We start from the raw sequence: 23,144 nt of genomic DNA, 5'->3' as shown, positions 1-23,144 counted from the left end.
GTGTTACACAATAGACCACCAGGATGGCTGAACAGTATGCAAGAACTTTATTGGCCGTATCAGTTTGCACACCGGGAAGAGACGGTCTTCGGCGTGTAACGAAGGTGCTCTCTCTTCAAAGAGGGAAAGTACAGGCTGCTTTTATGCCTCCCAGGGTCCGTATTACACAATAGAGTCAGATATATTCAGAAAGTTTTGGGGGAAAATCTATACATATTTGTGAGGGGAGTTAAGTGCAGCTGCCAGGGGTAAACATATATCCAACATACATCCCATGTTCACTTTGGGGCACGGTTTTAGCATTAAAATGAGGTGTTAAATTTGGCTCTTTATGTTGAAAGGCAAATTATAGGACACAGTGACATTTTGTGTGCGGCATCTGTAAGCTGCTGAAACTGGCTTGAGGTCTGCAGGTGCTTAGGAAAGAATGCCTGTGAGGCTGGTCCGCTGTCCAGTCAGAGCTGCAGGGGTCTGGGTTGTAAATCAGAGTTAGGAAGGATCTCGCACATCGCCTGATTATTCTTATTATTAGGGAGACTAGCAAGGGTGTGGCTTTTCCTGTAGCTGTAGGAATTTAGGAGGTTGTGATGCCAGCCAAGCCCTGGATCCTCCACCCCTGGGTAACTTTTATTTCTTTAACCTTAGAGTCCATCTTAGTTGATGAAGGGGCAACTGTCTTGGTTTCTCAGATCACATGTGAATGGAGAGTGAAGATGAGACTGACCGAAATTTAGAGCGCACAGAGGACAGATCACACAAGCTTAGTCCTGAGGCATGCTATTCCAGCATATATATTTTTGTACACAGAAACTCTCCTTTCTATTTTAACACCCAGGGAAATCCCCTCCTCCCTACCATTGGCTCTGAACACCAAAAGGCAACCCACGAAAATCTTCTATGTTAATTTCTTTCTTGTGTATTCATTACACATCTTCTGGGCTCTTAATATAGCTGGATGTTTTTACATACACATATACATACATATACATACACATATATACTTACATACACACACATGTGTATATCTGCTAAATGGATTGTGGTAATTTACATACCCAGCAGCATTGTATGAAAGTGTATGATTCATTTTGACCTTACCAACATTAAGTAATAGCATTTCAAAAATATCTGATAATTGCATAGGCAAAAACATATTGTTGTTTTTATTATATATTTTTCTTTTCTTTTTATTTAAGACAGAGTCTTGCTCTGTTGCCCAGGCTGGAATGCAGTGGCATGATCTTGGCTCTCTGCAACCTCTGCAGGGAGCCAAGCCATTCCCCTGCCTCAGCCTCCAGAGTTGCTGGGATTACAGGGACCCCCCACCATGCCCAGCTAATTTCTGTATTTTTGTAGAGAGGGGGTTTCACCATGTTGGCCAGGATGGTCTCAAACTACCAACTTCGAGTGATCTGCTCGCCTCAGCTTCCCAAAGTGCTGGATTACAGGCATGAGCCTCCACACCCAGCCTATTTTTTATATATTTTAAATATTATAATTCTTTTTACAGCTTAAATTAGGACTTAAAATGTTAGTTTATCCTCAGATAAAATGCATTATTAATTTCTAATGTTATTTTATTCTCAACTGTGTTTGCCTAACCGCAAATATTCAAAAGAGCTTAAATACCACAGAACCAAAGCTATTTTAATTTTTTAAAAGATCTGATCATTTCCCTTTAGTAATTTGAGGCTACTTTTGATTACTTTAAGATTTTAATTTAATATGCAGCTTTTCCATATATATTCTTTTTACTTTGTCTCTATAATCTCTGTATTTATAATACATGCCTTAAAATACCCATTGCGTATATTTCTTTTCTTTTGGGTTTTGAATTATCATACAGTAAAATGGACTTTTGGCTTTGGTGTACAGTTCTGTGAACTTAAGTCTAGATTTCTGTGACCACTAGAACAATCAAGCCGGAGAACTGTTCTGTCTTTCCCCCAAATTTGCTCATGCTGCTCCTCCCTGCTCCAACTCCTGGCAACTACTGATGTTTTTCTTCATATAGTTTTATCTTTTCAAGAATGTCATGTCCATGCAATTACGTAGTGTCTTATTCTGCATGTCTTAAATGGCTCATATGGCTGACCATTTTTCCACAATTAGTTGCAACTATGATTTTTGTATCCTGTATAGCTTGTGCCTTTGCAATTTAGTTTCTTGGGTCATAAACAGTGCTTTTCTTGCCAATGTGTATACCCATAGTATGTAAGAATGATGTTAACTTACTTCTGTTACACGAACCATAGCTATTTCCCTGGATAGGTCTTTACCTTTAAGTTAGGTTATTTTCTTTAAATGTATAAGACCTTACCAACAGAAATAACCACTTGATAAATAATATTGTAATACTCTGGTGATCCAGTCTCATGCAGTATCCCTAAATCTGGGAAACGCTGTAAAAAAAAAAAAAAAAAAAAAAAAAAAAAAGATATTATCTTAAAGATGCATTTTTTCTTGTGTGTAGACATTGGAAACAGACTAAATATGTAACTACAGACTTTAGTAAGGCAGATCATAGAGCTACTGTCAATAGGGTGTTGTGCAAGAATGACAAGGAAGCCTGAAAAGATGTCAGAGAAACTTGAAAAAAATGTATAGTAAAATGTTAACTTAAAAAGCCAAATATAATTCCATACCCACAGGATGATCATAGCTTGTAAGAGAAAAACAAAAAACTTGCTAATTTAAAAAGACTAGGGAAAATAGATCAAAATAGTAACTGATTTCTTTCATTGGTGGAAATCTGGAAAGCCTTTTTACTAACTTTGTGTGTCTTCTTTATTTTTCATCATGATCAACTAAAAAGCACTCTGAACAACAGAGAGAAAAGCACTCTGTGCAGTTCAGGTGTAAAATGCTGCCATCTGCCTGAAAAACTCACACCTGGGCTTGCAGTTCTATTGAATGATGTGTGAAGATTACCACACAACCACCTATTCTGTCTTCTAGATGTCAAGTGTATGTCAGGTCACGTCTGACATACATTTCTAAAGGTCTGTGACCAGACCTTTAGAAAGAGGGATACTGACTTGGCTGTCAAACAGAACATACATGTGTTGGTCAAATCATCAAAATGCTTAGAAGTAACAGAATAGCGCAAGTGAATCTGGTGAAATGGCTGTTTAATCTGCATTGCTTATTAAGGAAGAAATCATTGTCTAGGCAAGACCTTCAGGAGGAGAGAGGGTTTTGCCCCAACTCTCTTCCTTGCTGTAATGGAAACCCTGGTCACCCTGGAGGTTTCCATGTCTTCCTGAGACAGCATTTCCCAGTCACCTGCTGGGCTGCTGTTGCCTGATTAGAAACCCAACCTAGGAATAGCAGAGTGACACCAGAAAAGGCCAGAGTGCTTTAACTCAGGCTTTATGAGTCAGTGATCCCTCTAGACTCAAACAGAATTAAGGAAATCTTCAAAAAGTCCCAACATGGCGATCACTCCCATCACTGAAGATGATTCTCAGTGATTTTTCCTGATTTGTGGAGAAATGAAGTTTTGTCTAAAAGACCCAAGTGGCCCAGGAAAGAAGAGATTCTCAAAGAAACTCTCTCCGGAGAATTCATAGCTGTTAGCCCCACTCCTGCCTGGGAATTCTAAACTCATAGGGCAAAGGGGGCCCCCTAAAGACAAATTTGTAAGTCATCTACCTGCTAATTCAGCAACGTGATAGATACGGAACCCAGCAAATCATGATGTTTACCCAACCGTCTCCATTAGATAAACCTTCCAAACTCTACAGGAAATTAGGACTTCATTAATATCTGTGAAATTAACAGCACCTGTCAAAAGCTCCTAATTTGTCTCTCTTGTAGAATCAAAGAACACTGGCATTTAGCACACAAGAGATACCTTTTGGCTTAGCTAGATGGGGTATTACAGGTCCAAGATTTCCAGGTATGTTACAGATTCTCACTTCCAGGTCTTTATTATTTCAAACAGTTTTCTTTCTTTACACAAAGGCAGAAAAGACAACCAATGGTTTGTTTCTTATCTTTGGCTTACTTATGAAAACTTAGAAAAACAAGTATAAGTATAAAATGGTCAAGAAGAGAGACAGAGCAAGGAAGTAACTTTTTCACTGAATACCAGATGATAGTTTCAGATTAATGGGACCTCGGGAAAGTAGGTAAACAAGAAGGGGTATCTAGTTTATATAAGTGGCCAGAACACTCAATAATGGAACAATAGGTGAAGAATTAGACTAGATTCCTGGATTTGTAGCCAACACTTTGATAACTATCATCTAAACCTCTTGGAAAGCATAATTACTGATTTTGGGGCTTTTATGAAGTATTTTGTTCATCCTTAGATGATAAAGTCCTATTTTATAGTAGTCAATGAGTTTAGAGTTTTCTATGTGGTTTGTGATGTACAAAGGCTTAGAGTGTGTGTGTGTGTGTGTGTGTGTGTGTGTGTGTGTGTGTAACTGTGAAGAAAGCAGACCTTTTTGAAAATGTCTGAAGTAAATAAGGATCAGCTGCTGAATGCCTTGGGCCAATCCCATTACACACATAAATAGACCATGTAAGAATTTTGCGGTGTCATATTTAACTAGTGTGACTCAAATAGACTCGCTCTTTATAAACTCATTTTCTGATTACTGTGTGCTGTTTCCGGGGCACCTACTTGAATAACAGAAGACATAAAATGTTGGAAAACCTTTGCCTCACTCTCCAACCATTGGGCCTAACTCCATTAGGTTGAGTGGAATTAACTCTTGAGTTACTTCTTACTAGCGAAGTTGAGTTCAGACTTTCAGAAAGCCTCTCCCCTCGGCAAGTCAGTGTGTGGTTTTGGGTGAGTCCAGCAGTGTCTTCTGCAGAAGGGGAAGTGAAAACGTTTGTTCAGATGGATAGTGGACCTTTGTGAGGTTCTGGCTGTCCATGATAAAGCACTGGCTAAGTAGACGTGGGACACCAAAAACAGTATCTTTTATAGCCCCCAAACAGCATTTGTCTTGTGTCGTTTTCCAGGGTGCAACCATGTCGCCATTTCTTCGGATTGGCTTGTCCAACTTTGACTGCGGGTCCTGCCAGTCTTGTCAGGGCGAGGCTGTTAACCCTTACTGTGCTGTGCTCGTCAAAGAGTATGTCGAATCAGGTAAGTTTGAGTGGGTTTTCAAAGCAGGGGAGGAGGAGGAAAATCCTGCTATGAACTATGTATAAAGCAAGGTCTTCCAGGACATTTGACATCATCTGGTGGAACCAAATCCTACCATTTAGGACACTGATGACGCCCAGCAAAGCCAAGGGCTTCCTTCTGGACACACATTTTGTGATGGACTCTAAACCAGGACCCGATGGCCCACCGGTGGCTCTATTACACCGTCTCATTTTTCCCACATATACAAAAGGAAAGAGACAGTTGGGTTGAGAAAATTACATAAGGAGTTAATGGGAAGGAGCTCTAATGAGCTGAAGTAGAACATGGCCCTATGTGGTTAAGCCTGGTTACTTTAAATAAGTCTAGGTAGATTAAGACTGCATAATCTTCCAACCAACTCTAAAGACTACTTACTGCTGCTTTGGCAAACTTCAGTGGATATTACAAAGCATCTATAATTAGCCATTAGAGTCCAAATTTCAGAAAACGTACTTTCGCACTCACTAAGGTCTTGGCTGAATGGAAGAATCGTGATGTTTCATCAAGTTTAAATATTTACAGGCAGCTCAAGGTGAGGGGGAAAGTGGGACAGCCACCCAACGTCCCATTTGTGGGTTCAGAATGTTCCGTTCCAACAGCCTTATGTGTAGGGAATTTCTCTGTGGGCACATTGACCAGCTTCCGCTCTCTGAGAGCCTCAGCTCCGCATTGTAAGTTTGCCGTGGATTTCCAAAGGAAAAGTAGGAGGGAGTTTAGATCCCACAACTCTCCTGACTGCACACCTTTTCTTGTTTCCCTACGTGCATTTTGATTTTAGTAGACACTTTGTAGAGAATGATAATGACAATGGATGCAGGCTTGCAGTAACTGTGGAAGCCGTCACAGTTCACTTACACAAAAGTGTTTACAGAGAGACCACTGCAAGAGTGCTGGGGCCAGAGCATAGAGGGAAAAAAAGTCAACTAAATAAGCAGAAGGAACTCAGGAAGACTGCCTTCCCTTTAGAGCATCTATTCTTGCAGAAGAAAGTGGCAATAAACAAAAATACCAACAGCAGGTAATGAAGGAACAAAAAGCAGTGTAAAGAAGAGAGGACTGGGGGCAGGGATGTGTGTTATCTTATATAGGGTTGTCCTGCAAAGGCCTGTGAGCAGGGACATTTGCAGATGCAAGAAGAAACTGACTCAGATGTTGAGAACCTCCTGCCAGATGCTCACAGTTCACATTTAGGGGTTCCCAAACCTACTATTTTGCATCCCCCACCAAAAGACTTTTTGCTTCACAGCTGACTTTGTCCTTCCAGCCACTCTGAACACATCAAAGCCAGGGAGACTGTCTGAATCATCTTGATTTCCTTTCTGCCCAGAGTTCTCTCCTGTTTAGTTAAAAGTGTGAATGCCACTTGCTCCCAACCTAAAACCTTTCAAATGTCACAGACATCTTTGAAGTGTAAAATGTCTGAGTTTTTCAAAGCCGCCTTTGACTTAATGGGTCTCCTGGATCCAGTTCTCTTTACCCTCTCAGTTCTCCCTGACATTTGCCTCCTGAGGGCCTTTTTTTTTTTTTTTTTTTTAATTGTTTTTGGCCTTGCCTTTGAACTTGGTCTAATCAGCCATGTGGATCGAGAGACCTTGTCAGAAAAGAAGGAAACTGGTTTTCCTAAAGATTAGCCTGTGGAGTTGGAGGGAGTTTAGAGATTTTTGCTTTTGATTTTATTTTGGGTTTGTTCTGAAAAGAAATCACTCTGAATATTATCATTCAATATTTACTTCTACAGAATTTAAACACATTTCAGTTCTTGGAGTGTAAGACTGTGTTTTCCACAATAAGCCAACAGAACAAGGACAAACAGACCATGGGACGGTGGGGCTGTGAGTCACTGAAAACGGTAACACTCTAGATAGTCAGGATCCTCTGTTTAGGTAATTACACACGTGGTGAATGCAAATGTAAAAAGTGCCTTGCTTCGAGGATGTTTGCCCCTTCTCGGAGGATTTTTGGCCCTTTTCTCTAGGCACAGAGAATGGTTACCATCAAAAGGAATTATCCAAAAGGGAAGCTTCAGGTCTGTGGAAGTAAAATGTTACTGTGATCATTAATATTGCCATTGGTTTCTAAAAAGCCCAATCTCCAGTCCAATTTTTTTTAACCAACCCACAAAAACTTTCCCCTTTCTATTCCACCTTTAGTAATCTCATGGTTTATATCGTTCCTAGCCAAGTTTATCTAACATTTGAGTTTCAAGCTTATTCAACTCCTTGTATACCCCCAAAATAAATACTAATTTAACAAACGCTAAATGCCTGCTCTGCTTAGCTTTGTGTGTTGGACGGAAGGGGCCCTCGAAAGTTAGAAGGGCTTTATTTCCTGGCTGTAAGCGGATTTTTCCCCTTTTGCTTAATCGACATCTCTGAATTGCTAAGTCTGCCACTTAATGTGCTTATATCACAAGAAACAAACCCTCAAATGCAGGTTTCTGCTTCTGAAATGATTAAAGAATAAATACCAGAGAAAATTCAATGTGCATGAAAGACAAGGAAAAACTTCTTAATTAGCAAACTCTTTGCCAATCACAGTGCGGCTTTAGGGAGGTTTCCCCTAAACTGACCTTCCCGTCTACAGATTCATTACTATTTCCAGGGCTGCTACCTGCTTACCTTTCCTCACTTGCAGACTTGCAGTCTGCTTCAGCCTCGCTGGCTCCATGAGTGAAGACCAGCACCACCTCTCCGAGTTGCCCATCAGCTTTTGCTGAGGGTGCATGGTACATGTAAAATGTATCTTCACCCAAGAATTAGAGAAGGAAATAATGGCTCATTATGTTTTAAAGATCATTGCCTCTTACTGTATTTATGTCAAATGGAAAAAAATTTAAATATTTATTAAAGGAGCATTCATTATACGCTTAAATTATGCCACTATGTCTTTCAGATGAACACACAGTAGTTTTGAATTGACTATGTTTAACCCGGGGCCAGTGAGGTTAATCAGCCGTAGGATTAACACGACAGATTAATAAAGGAGAATCTCAAAGGCATAAAAGATTTTTTAAAAAGTTTGTTGCTCAGGTGTTTACAGCCAGAGTGAAGCAACTAACTGTTGATTAGGAAAAGAACATTTTGAAACCAACCCGATAGTACCATAGACGGTTGTTTTTGGCTAATTATAGAAATGGACCCTTTTGATCTTAAAGCTTGGAACTTTCTGAGTTTCTTCCTCAGGAAAGGATCCCCACACCTCTCAAAAAAAATATTAAAGAACTGAAACTTACCACATCATGGCATCCAGAGATGGAAGTGCCAGGCTCCTGGTTCATTGTGATTGGTTCCTTACCCCTCCCAAGTTCCTGTTTTCTCATACAAAGTTACATTTCTTACCTGCTATATAAATCCCTAGTTTTAGCCGGTCTTGGAGATCGACTTCACACTGAGCTCTCGTCTCCTTGGCTGCAGCACCCAATTAAAGCCTTCTTCCTTGGCAATTCTCGTCATTTCAGTCATTGACTTTCTGTGTGGTGAGCAGCAAAACCTAGAACGCCTGGTGTTTCGGTAACAATTTCCAGTCCAAGGCGTTAGCAGATTGTTGTCTGAGTTACCTACATTGGAACTTATAAGGTTCAATGCATCACCTTGCATCTAGACCGGGGGACTGTCTCATTCTGTCCCATATTGTCTCTGATTGTTTATGTGCTGCTTTTGTCTTCCCAACAGAATTCTATATCCCAGAGAACAGAGGGAGCAGGTGCTACCGTTGAGTTGAACTGAATTATTTTCCAGCCCTGGCTGAAGGAGTAATGAGAACTTACCTTTCTGTTCCTAGAGAATGGGCAGATGTATATCCAGAAAAAACCTACCATGTACCCACCCTGGGACAGCACTTTCGATGCCCACATCAACAAGGGAAGAGTCATGCAGATCATTGTGAAAGGCAAAAACGTGGACCTCATCTCTGAAACCACCGTGGAACTCCACTCGCTGGCTGAGAGGTGCAGGAAGAACAACGGGAAGACAGAAATATGGGTAACGTTGTGTAAAGTGTATGCACCTAAGGGATAAGCATGATGGTAACAGACGACTGGCTCAGAACTCCATGTCAATCTGAAGGTGTGATTACGCTGGCCTCGGGTCACCAGGCTCCCTACCACTTCCTTATTGGTGATTTGACAATGGCAATGGTTATTCTTGATGGGCTGTAGAACACATTGACATCTTCAGATGCCCACATCAAAGAGTTGTAGAAAGTCTCTTAGACTATGATAAAGTGTTATTTATTTAAAACTGTTAAAGCAGGCTTGGAACATCTTAAATTCCCCTTAAGTGGGGGATGAATTTTTGTCTATCAATCCAGTTGTCAGTTTCATTCACTTTTTCAGTTTTGGGAATAATATTTGTATATAAAACTTAATCAAGATTTATCAAACAACAACTAATGCTTTTTAACTTAGAAATTACTTGTTTAATCCAATAGACTCAGAACACATTGAGATATCAAAATCTTAATTTTATTAAACTTCATCAATGCATTTCTTTTTCTTTTTCTTTTTTTTCTTTTCTTTTTTTTTTTTAAACAGAGTCTTGCTCTGTCACCCAGGCTGGTGTGCAGTGGCACGATCTCGGCTCACTGCAAACTCAGCCTCCCAGGTTTACACCATCCTCCTGCCTCAGCCTCCCAAGTAGCTGGGACTACAGGTGCACGCCGCCATGCCCCGCTAATTTTTCGTATTTTAGTAGAGACGGGGTTTCACTGTGTTAGCCAGAATGGTCTCGATCTCCTGACCTTGTGATCCACCTGCCTCGGCCTCCCAAAGTGCTGGGATTACAGGCGTGAGCCACCGCGCCCGGCCCATCAGTACATTTTTAAAGTAAGTAAAAAGCTATCAGAATGTGAGAGGATAGAACAAAGATCCATTTAATGTTTGGTCTTTTCTCTCCATATTTCGACAGTTCCTACAATTTTTTTCAGCTGTAATGAATTCACTTAGCTTACTTTGACTAAGAAGTGCATCATACACAATTCATCTTAGCACACCAAGTTGTTAAAAACCTGGATTATGGTAGTAAATATTTAGAAATGTTAAAAGGAAGGGTAAAATAATGAAAGCGTTAAAAAAAATTCTAATGAAAATTTCTGAGGCACAAAAGAAAAGAAAATATATCAGTAAGAAACTGCTTTTACCTGATCTGAAATCCAGAAAATATTTTCAAATGTTTATATCATCTGTGCCAAAGGAGGGAATCCTGACTTTCTGCTTCTTACTTTCTATAACTGATTTTAAGAAATCCACTCAAAAGATTTTCAAGTCACAGGTTTCAAATGGGAAGGACATAAACCTAAAAACTAGGGTTTTGTGTCAGTTTTGTATTTTTGACCTAAAAAAAATTAATGCTTTTTAAGAAAGTATAAAAATCTTTGCTTGCATCGCTAAAGTAATCTTTAGAGACAAATATATGCCAAGATTTTTAAAAAGGTGCTCATGCCCATGCTTAGCTATGTCCAGGTAATTCAGCTGGGCAGTATCTACTCAGCACTTGTGTGTTGGCTTGGGAAAAGGGTTCCTGGGGCTGGGCGCGGTGGCTCATGCCTGTAATCCCAGCACTTTGGGAGGCCAAGGTGGGCAGTTCACCTGAAGTCAGGAGTTCAAGACTAGCCTGGCCAACATGGCGATACCTTGTCTCTACTAAAAATACAAAAATTAGCCGGGCATGGTGGTAGGTGCCTGTAATCCCAGCTACTTGGGAGGCTGAGGCAGGAGAATCACTGGAACCCAGGAGGCGGAAGTTGCAGTGAACCTAATTGTTTTATTAGGTAGAAGCAGGAATGGGGGAAACTGAGGAAGACCAGTTTATTGGGTCTACCTAACTTTTTTTTAAAAGAATCGTCAATTCCCCAATTTTAAAAATACAGTTCTATTCATGTTTCCTTCTCAATTAATGAAAGGATAAGTCGGGGGGCGGGATCTTTTCGTTAAGTAGTCTTCACTGATATGCAGGTTGCCGTTCTGTTTATATCTCTTCAAGTTGCATATGATTTCTTGCCTAGGATTTTGCTTATTTCATCCTTAACAGACTTTTCCTTGCATTCTAGGATTATTTAGACATAAGCACATGGTGGCATTCAGATGCTCATTTCACCAACTAGCACACTTTTTGCACTTTTAAGCTTTGGTGGACTTTTTGTTTTGTTTTTTTTTTTTTTTTTTTTTTTTTTTGCCAAGGTTATTTCTTAATTTACTTTTATTTTAAGGGCCAACAGGTTGTTTGGGACTTACATTTTCCCTTGCTTCTTTTGGAATCTATGTTTCTAACGCTCATTTCTCTAAAGAAAATGATATTCTCACATTTGCCTTTCATGTCTCTCAATGCCATATTGAGAGACACTTTTTGTTTCCCCAAGGTTGTGACTGTTTTCATGGCTATCTCCTATTTGCTCCCCAAAGTGTACTGGAATATGGCTTTCTATGGGTGCTGTTTTTCCAGGAGCTAATTGCTTTAATTTCTCCATCACTACTAAGTACGGAATATTGCCAACTTTGTGGTCACCTGGTGCCAATTTTCACTATTCCATTTGGAAACGGGCCCCTTGCCATAGCTCTTCCATCTCCATTTTTGCCTCCATCTTTACTCCTTATTCCACAAGCCAGAGAACAATGGTGCATAGCTGCCATGTCAAAAGTACTTTTTTTCTATGAATCTATTGAAACTCATATGAAAATGTATAGTTGTCGCAGCAATGCAAGCTTATTTTATCACAAAATTCTCACAGCAGTAATGCTGTGACATAGGCATTGCTATTATGTCCGTTTTTCAGCAATTTCCCAAGACGGTGACTGGCACAAGGTCGCATAACCAGAAAATTATTTAGCCACGATTCAAATTCAATCCTGAGTTCCACAGGACATTACTTGCTATTTCTTAGTTACTCTGGCTCACCTGGCTAACCCACGGACATAATGACCAACAATGACCTTCAAGTCATGTTCTTTCTTATTCTTTTTGGTCTGTTGATGGCATAATGGGATGGTTTAATAGATTAACATCAGTGCTCAGGTTGTCTTGGACTTGGATTTGTCCTTTCTTCTGCTTATGTCACTTCATGGGAGATCCTACATCATCCCTTAAAATGACACTTTGTTCTGCCCTCTTATACATAATAATAGAGTACTGAAGTATATATTTATATACACTTATAAATTCCTTCCCAGACCAGTGTAATTAGAATTTTCTTTAGTGGAGGATCCAAGACTTACCTAAAAATACAATCTCTCTTTGTGAAAGAGAAAAACCACCCCCACTGAATGCCCTGATTAACTTAGGCATGCATCCCAGGTAGAAAGGAAGACAGGGGCCTGGGAGCAGCCTCAAAGAGGCAGGATTTATCTTTCCCTTCAAAAGAAGAGCTTTTTCCCCAAGGAAGCCAGTCCCAGTGCCTGCGATTCTTTTGTCATGATGAAGATCTGGGTCTTCCCTGTGACAGTTCTTCAGATAAGCAGCATCACCGCACCAGAAAACCGAATAGAATCTGTTTTAGGATTTTATTTCTTCCTCATGTAAGTTTTTAGATCCAAATAAAATTAATGAATTGCTGGGATGTTTTAAGAAAAGAAAGGCGACTGTCACAGTTGCTACAGTCGTCTGATGACAATGAGTGTGCGTACAGTGGAGAGTAACAATGATTGTATTCTGTGTTGGAAATCTCTTGCCATCGTCAGTAGCCAGTGATGTCATTGAGCTCAGGGCTTGTTTCGCATTCTGACTGATGTTTCTCTCCTTCTCCCAACCAGTTAGAGCTGAAACCTCAAGGCCGAATGCTAATGAATGCAAGATACTTTCTGGAAATGAGTGGCAAGTGACATTTCTTCTTCCTGTTTGGGGGTGAGGAGGGCATGGCCTTCTCCTCAAATGCAGCTTATTTTACCTTTGCAATTATTGTAGAAAAGAATAAAGAGGCAAAAAATTGTTTTAAAATTCTCAGAGACACTCAGGCATGACTTTAAAAGACACTATCTGGGCCAGAAAAATGTAGAAATATAAAACATTTACAGCCCTTGTTTTTAAGTGATGTGAATCCATATGCCCAATGCTCTTAGACTCCGTCTTTATTTTAGTTTAGGAATTCAGTCTAAGTACAAAAGACTGTTGATGTGTGGTTATGTGTGTACACACTGTCTATGTTTAAATGATGTGTTCTAACAACCTGCCATATTATCAGTAGAATACAAATTAAGAAGTAGATAAATATGTTCCATAAAATTAGTAACAAAATGCTAATACTTGAAGTAAGTCACCTCAAGTCCTTTTAGGAACAAGAAAAGGTGAGAAAACATATAGCTAAAGGGTTTTGGTTCCACGTTACATGTGGACTTTGGCCACAGAAGTTAAATTTCCCGGTACAATGTGCTGAGACAGGCTGTCAGGGCTGAGTATGTGAATCAAATCCCCCTACTTATAAAATCCTAAGCCACAGCATGGACATGTAAATTTACTGATGGTAAACTCACTTCATTTTTTCCTAAATTAGTTTTACTACCAAGAAGAAGCGAGTTTGACCTCATGCATTTATGGTGCTTTCTGAGTTTTGGCTTACCATATATAATTCCTCCGGGTCTAAATTCAAACAAATACATCAGAGAAATACAATATTATGAAATAATCACAGAAAACATTATTATGAAATAATCATAGAAAACTCACCAGATATTCGATGATATTGAGGCCTGGGTGATTCATCTTTTTGGTGTGATAATAATATTGTGGTTATGTTTTTTAAAAGGCATGCTAACCTTTTACAGATATATGCTGAAATATTTTAGATAAAAAAAAATGATACCATGGCTTTGCTTCAAAATAATCCAGGGGCATGGGGTGTAGGATGGACAGGGTATACTGAAAGACAGTGGCCATTAATTAATAATTGCTGAAACTGAATGACTGATACATGGAAATTGATTATAGTATTTGCTCAACTTTTATGTATATTTGAAATTTTCCAGAATAAAAATTTTTTAAGAGAAAGAAAGCATTACTGAGAAGGGAAAAATGTACCGGAAATTTTATTTCTTTTTCCTCTTGGAAGGTGTAGATATATAGTACACATAGTATAACTTTTGAATTGGCTGAGGTAGAGTGATTGCAGGATATCTGAATAACCAGATTTGCATAAAAGGTGAAAGTGCTGACCTAAATAATAGTATCAATGATGTTTAATTCCTTGAATAAGAGAAATACATTCCTCCCATTAGTTTAAAGCATGACCCAATGTAAATTGAAAAAGGGTCCTGTCTGGGCATGGTGGCTCATACCTGTAATCCCAGTACTTTGGGAGGATGAGGCAGGCAGATCACCTGAGCTCAGGAGTTCCAGACTAGCCTGGGCAACATGGCAAAACCCATTCTCTACCCAAAATACACAAATTAGCCAGAGCTGGTGGTGCATGCCTGTAGTCCCAGCTACTTGTGAGGCTGAGGTGGGAGGATGGTCTGAGCCCATGTTGTCGAAGTTGCAGCGAGCAGTGATTTTGCTACTGCACTGCAGCCTGGATGTGAGAGAGAGAGAGAGAGAGAGAGAGAGAGAGAGAGAGAGAGAGAGAGAGAGAGAGAAAGAGAAAGGGAGAGAGAGAGGAAGGAAGGAAGGGAGGGAGGGAGAGAGGGAGGGAGGGAGGGAGGGAGGGAGAGAGAGAGAGAGAAAGAGAGAGAGAAAGAAAGAAAGAAAGAAAGAAAGAAAGAAAGAAAGAAAGAAAAAGAAAGAAAGAAAGAAAGAAAGAGAGAAAGAAAGAAAGAGAGAGAGAGACAAGGGGGAGGGAGGGAAGAAAGGAGAAAAAGTGTCCTTTGAAAGAAAGAAGGGAGGGGAGGAGAGGGGAAGGGAGGGGAGGAGAGGGGAGGGGAGGGGAGGGGAGGGGAGGGAAGGGAAGGGAAGGGAAGGGAAGGGAAGGGAAGGGAAGGGAAGGGAAGGGAAGGGAAAAAGGGCCCTTCATCAGAATGCAAGTATTTTTGGTAATTGATTTTAAGATCCCTGCTTTGAAAAACAATTCCATGGACAGTCCTCCTATTCCTGTGGAACTTAAATACTTTATTAGAATGAGAGAGCAAATTCAGTTGGGCAAAAACAATGATATTCCACAAACAATAATGACAAAAGCCTAGGAAATGTTTTAAGAATAAAGCTTTGTAATATTTAAAACTTTTTATATCTAGATCCAAATTGACACTCGGTCTCTAAATTTTTATATGTCAAAAAAATCTAATTTTAAAAACCAAAGTTATGGAATAACCTAACTAGAAAATTCCTGGTTAATGACAAGGAAGAGAGTAGAGGATGCCACTTTCTTTTAAGAATGCTCATTGTTAGTATAATAAATCATCTTCTGAAGGATTCAGGAAAGCAAAACGTGTTCTTCTACTCAGGGAACATGAACCCAGATTGAAGAGGTGGTACAGATCAGACAATTAGATAAAATTATAACCTAAACCACACAAATACTGATTAACCAAGAGATCAGTGTATGTTGCCTTCATTTCAGTAAGTTCCACAGTGTGGGCATTAAAGGGTAGGAAGAGTTGAGTTTTCTGAAGAAGAGGGATGGCCTTACAAGGAGGAAAAAGTAAAGGCTTGAGCAGGAATATGCCATGGGTGAGGGCTGCGGGGAGAACAGCCTAGGTAGACTCTCAGGCTCCTGCTGAAACCAGAATGAAGAGTCAGAGACAGATATTGGAGGGCAAGAGGAGTGCATAGTCTTGGGTTGTGCTTTGAACTAATGGGAAGAATATACTTTCTTTTACTTAAGGAATTACACAGTATTGGTCTACAAAATTTCACTTATGTTATGGAGAAGTGATAAAAATCTGTTCTAGGAGTGTGGCTACAGGAATAAAATAAAAGGAATAGTCTAAAAGACAATACTGTTGCAGAAAGATTTCATTGTAGAGTAGATGAAATATCTACAGAATGCCTGTTAAGGGTACATAGTTGAGATGCTTTATAATTCTTTAAAAATTAGGCTGGGAGCAATGGCTAATGCCTATAATTCCAGCACTTTAGGAGGCCAAGGTGGGAGGATCACTTGCGCCCAGGAGTTTGAGACCAGCCTGGGCAGTGTAGAGTGACCCCATCTTTACAAGAAAATTTAAAAATTACCTGGGTATGGTGGCACATGCCTGTAGTCTCACCTACTTGGGAGGCTGAGGCAGGAGGATCGCTTGAGCCCATGACATCAAAGATACAGTGAGCCAAGATAGTGCCACTGCTCTCCAGCCTGGGCAACAGAACAAGACCCTGTCTCCAAATAATAATAATAATAATAATTACTCCTTAAAAATGTAAGTTGAATGAAGGGGGAAAGTGTTGAGAATATCTCTTAAAATAGCTAGACTGGGAAAATGGTAGGAGTGGCAGAAGTGGGAGATATGGAAAGAAGAGGAAAATGAGTGGGGGATAAGGAATTCAAATTTGAATAACACTTGAGATAATACCATGTCTCTAGTGTTCCTCTTCCATGGAAGCCTCAAGTCCTCTAACTCACCGGGAAGTAAATGGCTCCGCTCTCCATAGCAGACTACTTTGTTCTTTCTCTTTGAAATCCCCTCATGTTGAGTTTTTGAGCAGGAATCATTTTTTCTCTGCTTCCTCTGTTCTCCTGTTATTACTTTCTTGTAACCAGAATTCCCCATGGTCGTCTCATGCCCCCCGCCCTTCTATTTCACACCTTCCTATGTTTCTCTATTCATTCAGTAACCAACCTTCAACCCATATATCATCACTCAGAATTCTCCACCTCCAGGGACTCACACTCAGAACTTGTTTTTCCAGAGCTCATCCTCCTCCCCTGTCAATTCTGCCCTTCTTCTCAGCCAATAAGTACTAGCCTTTAGTTCAGTTTCCCTTTTACCCCATTTATTAGCCCACTTCTGGCATTAACTCGCTACCTAGCCTGGCTCCCATGATAAGCCTTTGTCAGCACTCTGCTCTTGTTAGTTCCCTCTTTGCCATGGATATTCTGATCTCCAAACCTTGCATTCTCCCCTCTCATTCTCCCCGGCTTTGCTAGAAAAAGTCGTACAGCTAAGTGTGTTACAAACAGATGGTATTAGATGACGTCCCTATGGTTCAGACTCTATGTTTGGCTTCTTAGCAGACCTCTCCAACTAAATTTCCTGTACTTACACATTTTAAGGGGCCAAATTAAACTAAGTATCCAAAATTACACTTACCACATTCACGAGCAACCTATTTCTTTTATAACTTACTATCGTACTTAATTATATAATAACTCATTCTACAAAACCTGGACATAATTTTTATAGCCTCCTTTTCCTCCAACTTCCATATGAGTGCATCAGTCAATCATTTATGTTCATGTTGTCTAGTCAATATTTTGTCCATTTCATTATCTAATTACTTCCTGACTACCTCCTGCCATATCCCATCCATTCTCCTATGGTGGTCCTAGAAGTAACAATGCCAAGCTCCAATCTGACCACATAATGCCTCTGCCCCTGCTGCAGCGTTCCAGCATCTGCAAATTGTCTGCAGGAAAGTGTCCAAACTGATCTAACACGTACACATCTTCTGGAAGTGACTGCTGATCATTTCTGCTTCACCCTCTGCACTCTGGCAATGCCCAGCTAGTTCTGGACCCCCACCCGCACCCTGAGGAACCTTAGCTCTGTAGTTTTGCTCATTCCCTTCCACCCAGAGAGAGCAACTTTGGCTTTTCCCCACCATACCTTCTCCCACACATTAGTAGGAGTTATCTGTCCTTCAGAATTCAGCACAGAAGCATCTCTGCCAGGACCTTTCTTGTCCAACTTCTCTCTTTCTCTCCTTCACCTACCTCCACCTGCCTAAGCTGGTATAGTTTCCTCATTTTCATGGTCCCATAGCATCCTGTGAATACCTCTGTACTGACATATTGATTGTCTTTCCTTTTGGACTCTTAACTCCTTGCAGGACAGCCACCGTCAAAACACATCTCATTAATTCCTTTAACTTTGGCGCCAGGTTTCAGGTGAGGCATGCAGGAAACACACAATGAATGCATGTTGAACTGTTCAGCTAGACTTACCTTGGCACTTAGAAATCTCCTTCGTTTCCTTTTGATTCCCACACAATGGCTCTTCCTACCATTCCCATCCTCCTTGGTTTCTGGGGGTGCCTCAGTCTCCTCTGATTCTGGGAGGTTGACCTTGCCTCCAACATGATTGGTAGAGACCCTATCTTCTTTTTTATATTTTTAAATTTATTTTATATACTTTTTTTTTCCCTTAAGACGGAGTTTTATTCTTGTCACCCAGGCTGGAGTGCAATGGCACTACGTTGGCTCACCGCAACCTCCGCCTCCCGAGTTCAAGTGATTCTCCTGCCTCAGCCTCCTGAGTATCTGGGACTACAAGGATGTGCCACCATGCCCAGCTAATTTTGTATTTTTTAGTAGAGACGGGGTTTCACCATGTTGGTCAGGCTGGTCTCGAATTCCCAACCTCAGGTGATCTGCCTGCCTCGGCCTCCCAAAGTGCTGGGATTAGAGGTGTGAGCCACCATGCCCGGCAGACACCCTGTCTTCTGTCTGTCTCTGCACTTTAAGATGCAGCTGCTTCCTTCCACCTTCTCCTCCTGCTCCTCTGCCTCAGAGACAGCTGCTCCCTTTCTTGGTTGCACACCTCTCATCCCAGCAGTCCTGCTCTATCAATACAGTTTACCTCTGACATCCTCGACTCTGCCTTCTCTCTGCAGTTTCTTCCTCATTCCCAAGACATACTGTATTATCCATCTTCCCCAATCTTGAACACCATCTCTTCTTTTTTTTTTCATCTTTTTACCTCCATGAGTTTTTTTTTTTTTTTTTTTTTTTGCTTTCCCTAACACACTCCTTTAAAAAGTAGTTTATATTTATCAGTTTCTGTTTCTTCCCTTCTACTTCTATTCTTAGACCCTAAGACTCTGGCTTATAATTCAACCAATCTGCTGAAATGGCTTTCTCCAGGATTATGAGTTCTCACCTGCTTCTTAGCCTTCAATTTCCTTGATATCTCTCTGTCATACAATGCTGAAAATTTCATTTCTTTTCAACTTGACTGATGCGATGTTGTCCAAGTTTTCCTCTTAATTTTGCAGCTGCCTCTTCTTGGTCTCTTTTGCCATTTCTTTTCCTACCTCCTAAAAAATATGGGTACCCATATCCCTGAGCCTATTCCACACCATCATATATTGCCTCTTAAGGTTGGGTGTTCTGTGCCTGTGCCACATCTCCCTGACTTGACTGTTAGCTATGCAAAGGTGAGGAATAATACATTTCTTCAGCACATCCAGCAAAGCAGTTTACTCACAGCTGCTCAGGAAACTTGTGATTTCATTGACTACAAACAAATGATAGGTTAGACCACATAAATAGATTAGAATCCATTAGTATAAAAGAAAAAAAATTGCAAAAACCAATGAGCTCATTCAAACCAGTAAATAGAGAAATAGTCAATACCAAAAGAATTAAAGAATTCTGTTTTTACATTTACTCTTTTATAATGATTGAAAAAGAGGATAAAGGAAATCACAGAAAATAAGAGTATAAATTCATTTCTAGAAATTCCTAATATTTAAAAAAATTATAGTATAATGTACAAATTATATATATGAACTATATATGTTTATAGTTTATAAAAACATGTTTATGTACATGTAGACATATGTAAACATATGTAATCAATATACATATAAAATACATATATGTTATAAAACGTGTTTACATGTAGACATGTATGTATATAAACATATATGTATAGACATGTATAAAATACATTTACTATACATTTAAACATATATATGATTTTTACAGTAAAAAACTGTATAGGGTCCCTAGAATAATTCACTTTCATTCCCTGCATTTAAAAGTATATTTGTCCTTTTTATTTTATTTTAATGCATCTGGACCAAAATAGAAACAAGTCACATGTTATAAACAAATGACCTACTCTACTAGTCACAAGTTGTAAATAGATTTGGACATTTATACCAGAACTTGTGGAAGAAGGTCATGAACTCAGTGACCCTTAATTTAACCCCTCATTTACCAAGCTGAATTTATTATTTCCAGCCTAGTTCCAGGTAAAAGGACCTAAATTACCTACTCTTAAAGTATCAGGCAAAGTATTATGTCCCATCTGTGGAACTGTTAAGAGGGTTACTGGAAATGCTTTTTGTCTGGGAGTTGGGGTTGCCATAAAACAGATCTGTGGGCACTACAGAAAAGGCTTGAGTCCAAAAGGATGTCCTGGGATGTGGCTGGATTCCTGGAGGAGGTTTCTACCCACACAGCTCCTCCTTCGTCTACCTACAGTGTTTCTAGTCTAACCACTGTTAGGGATTGGACATTAAGGTACCTTGGAAGATCATTTGCTTCAAACGCATTGTCAGGCTACTGCCAACTGCTTAGCCAGAATCAGAGAAATTTAGCTTGAATATTATTAACTCATTGTGAAATATGATGAACCTGCTATTTAAACGAAACCTCAATGTTTTGTATTTGTAACAAAATAGAAGAAGTAATCCAAGAGTCTTCAAGCTATTGTAAAATTTTGACTCTAGGATTTAAATTCATTATCCTTATTTATTTATTCATATATTTATTTGTGTATTATTTTTATTATAGCAATCATTATTTTTATTTCTTTACTGTTCCCTGTGTTATTCTCCCTCACCTACTGAAGTATCCATTGTGCTGTTTAACCATGACTGTCTTACAATTTGGTGTTTCATGAGGACCTGGGCTTCAGCAAGGGCATCATGAGCATTCTCATAATTTGACTATCTTAGTTTTTCAACCCTTTGGAAAGATATCATCCAGGTATAGGGCACTGTAAACAGTGACTATCCAAAGCACTTTCACCAATATTCATGAGCCCAGGGTGAAATGAATAGATTGAATCTGATGGCTTGATGCTGATGACTAGGTAATGCACAGGATTACCTAGACACTAAAAAAATGCAGTGAGATATTAATTTTCTGGCCTTTTTCACATGGTAAATATGGTTGGTAGCTGGTGTATCTGATCACTGTGGACATCAGGAACCAGGACACAATGTCCCAAAGTTCCTTTCCCCTCACACAACATCCTGGTCAGCTCCTCCCAGTCTACTCCAGCATGTCTCCAACAACTGACTGTAAGGCTTCCTGGCACCTCTGAAATACTGTTCCCAAGATGCTGTCAGTAACCATGTGATTCTCTAGAATTACCGGCAGGAAAGCCTTTGCCACTTCCTGCCTTTTCTCGTTGAGTCATCATTGACAGTGACAAAGAGAGGTTAATAGATACCTTCAAAGTTCTAATCTCTGGTTTTGAAACTTGAAGAGGATAGCTCAGCCCAGTCAAAGAGGAGCGAAGGATTGAGCCAGTAATCCAACATTGTTTTCACCCTCTAATAATATGCCCTGTGATGAATCTATGTTGTAGAATTAAGGAAAGATGCTTAGTGTGGTACCCACCATAGTGAGTACCTGGAATGTTTCAGCAAGTTCTCAGTGCTGGTTCTCCTCTAGCCCTTGCCCATCTCCCTCCCCTCCTGACCCAGATGGAATAGGAGTTGTCCTGTTGCAGACCTTCACTTTCTCCCCCTTTCTCTTCCTGTAGACACAAAGGACATGAGTGAATTTGAGACGGAAGGCTTCTTTGCTTTGCATCAGCGCCGGGGTGCCATCAAGCAGGCAAAAGTCCACCACGTCAAGTGCCACGAGTTCACCGCCACCTTCTTCCCACAGCCCACGTTTTGCTCTGTCTGCCACGAGTTTGTCTGGTACGGTCACTTGGCATCTCCCTCCAAGTTTTGTTGCATCTTCTTAATTCTGTAGGCTGGCATGCTCCACCATGGGGTTATACTGGAGTAAGTGCTACCTCAGCATTGTCAGGGACCTCGCCGGAACTGAGAAGGTTCAAATGGTGTGATCCAATAGAAGAGGTGCATGAGGAAGCCAGGTCTAGTCAGGAAAAATGCCCATGGGATTTTAGTTTCTGCCTCAATCGGGAGCTACTAGGGGTAAGTGGGAAGGAACAGAAGTGAAAGGTATGTTTATTACAAGCAGTTTTCCAGTTTTATAGTCAAAACTTCCCCCACCTAATGGCCCAACCGTGCTGGTGCTACGTTTTGCAACAGGCAGCACTTTGCCATTGTAGCTAACGGTTTAAATGTTTATGAGGCTCTTGGGTATCTTAACAGCCATCAAACAGATCAGTTTAAGCCTCAGTAACCACACAGCAAAGGCTACGACAGAGTAGAGACTTGAAATGACTCCTGTTTCTGGCTCTCAGCATCCTAGCCTATTAAGGGATACTCTTCCCTTTAGGCTACTGCAGAAACTGTTAAAGCACAGCTCCCGTGTAACCAGGGTATCCACATGCCAGATTGGCTTGGAGGGTTTTCAGCAACCTGCTTTCGTCTAATCACCGGAACCTCCTTTCTCTCTAATCAAGGATGTCACTCAGGAATCGGCCCTACGTGTGAGACTTTGTTGGTTGCATGAGACTTTGTCAGATGCTCAGAAAGAGGAAATAAAATGTTACAGATGTCTTTGTTCATCTGGAGTGAGCTCACCGAGGCCATGAATTTTTAAATCTAGCACAGGGGAATGTGCTACAAAGAGTCCGTGATGCAAGAGTCCGTGATGCATGCGTTTTCATTCATGCGTTTTAATCTCTATACGTTTGTTTGGAAAATACAACAATGAAAAAGAAATCAGCCGCTTCTCCTTTATTTATTTATCAAACTTTTTAAAAAGCAGCTTAAAATGAAAAACACTCTGTTAATACTCTCGGCAAATGATACAAGAGGGCTACTGATCAGAAACTGCTCTGTGATCTTAGGGGGTTATGAGATCTCATTCACCTCTTAAATGCTGTTGGTGCTGATGTTGATACCAACGTTGAAATAAATCAGTGTGTGCTTTATTACAGGGGCCTGAACAAACAGGGCTACCAGTGCCGACGTAAGTAAGAGGGTTTCGGTTGTAGTACCATCATTCTTTTTATTTAGTTATTCCTTAGGCTATGAAGATCATA

General features: G+C 40.2%; 1 protein-coding gene across 11 annotated transcripts in view; it reads left to right on the top strand.

The window, feature by feature from the left end:
- The window catches only part of PRKCQ (protein kinase C theta), a 144,222-nt gene that overhangs the window by 56,154 nt on the left and 64,924 nt on the right, over window positions 1-23,144 (top strand). For 4 of the 11 annotated variants that reach the window (XM_005564580.5, XM_005564579.5, XM_065520261.2 and 1 more), the window contains exons 2-6: window positions 4,981-5,107; window positions 8,930-9,129; window positions 12,891-12,951; window positions 21,723-21,885; window positions 23,040-23,071. In XM_005564580.5, coding sequence (XP_005564637.3) covers window positions 4,990-5,107; window positions 8,930-9,129; window positions 12,891-12,951; window positions 21,723-21,885; window positions 23,040-23,071 — 574 coding nt within the window. In that variant the 5' untranslated portion in view covers window positions 4,981-4,989. Of the gene's footprint in view, window positions 1-4,613; window positions 4,805-4,956; window positions 5,108-8,929; window positions 9,214-9,680; window positions 9,972-12,890; window positions 12,952-21,722; window positions 21,886-23,039; window positions 23,072-23,144 lie in introns of those variants that run through there. The other 7 variants (XM_074000947.1, XM_065520263.2, XM_074000948.1 and 4 more) reach the window with 6 other exon arrangements.

This window comes from Macaca fascicularis, chromosome 9 (genome assembly GCF_037993035.2).
Source record: "Macaca fascicularis isolate 582-1 chromosome 9, T2T-MFA8v1.1".
In the NCBI taxonomy this organism is placed as follows: Eukaryota; Metazoa; Chordata; class Mammalia; order Primates; family Cercopithecidae; genus Macaca; species Macaca fascicularis.
This window is presented reverse-complemented; position numbering and strand designations above follow the sequence as displayed.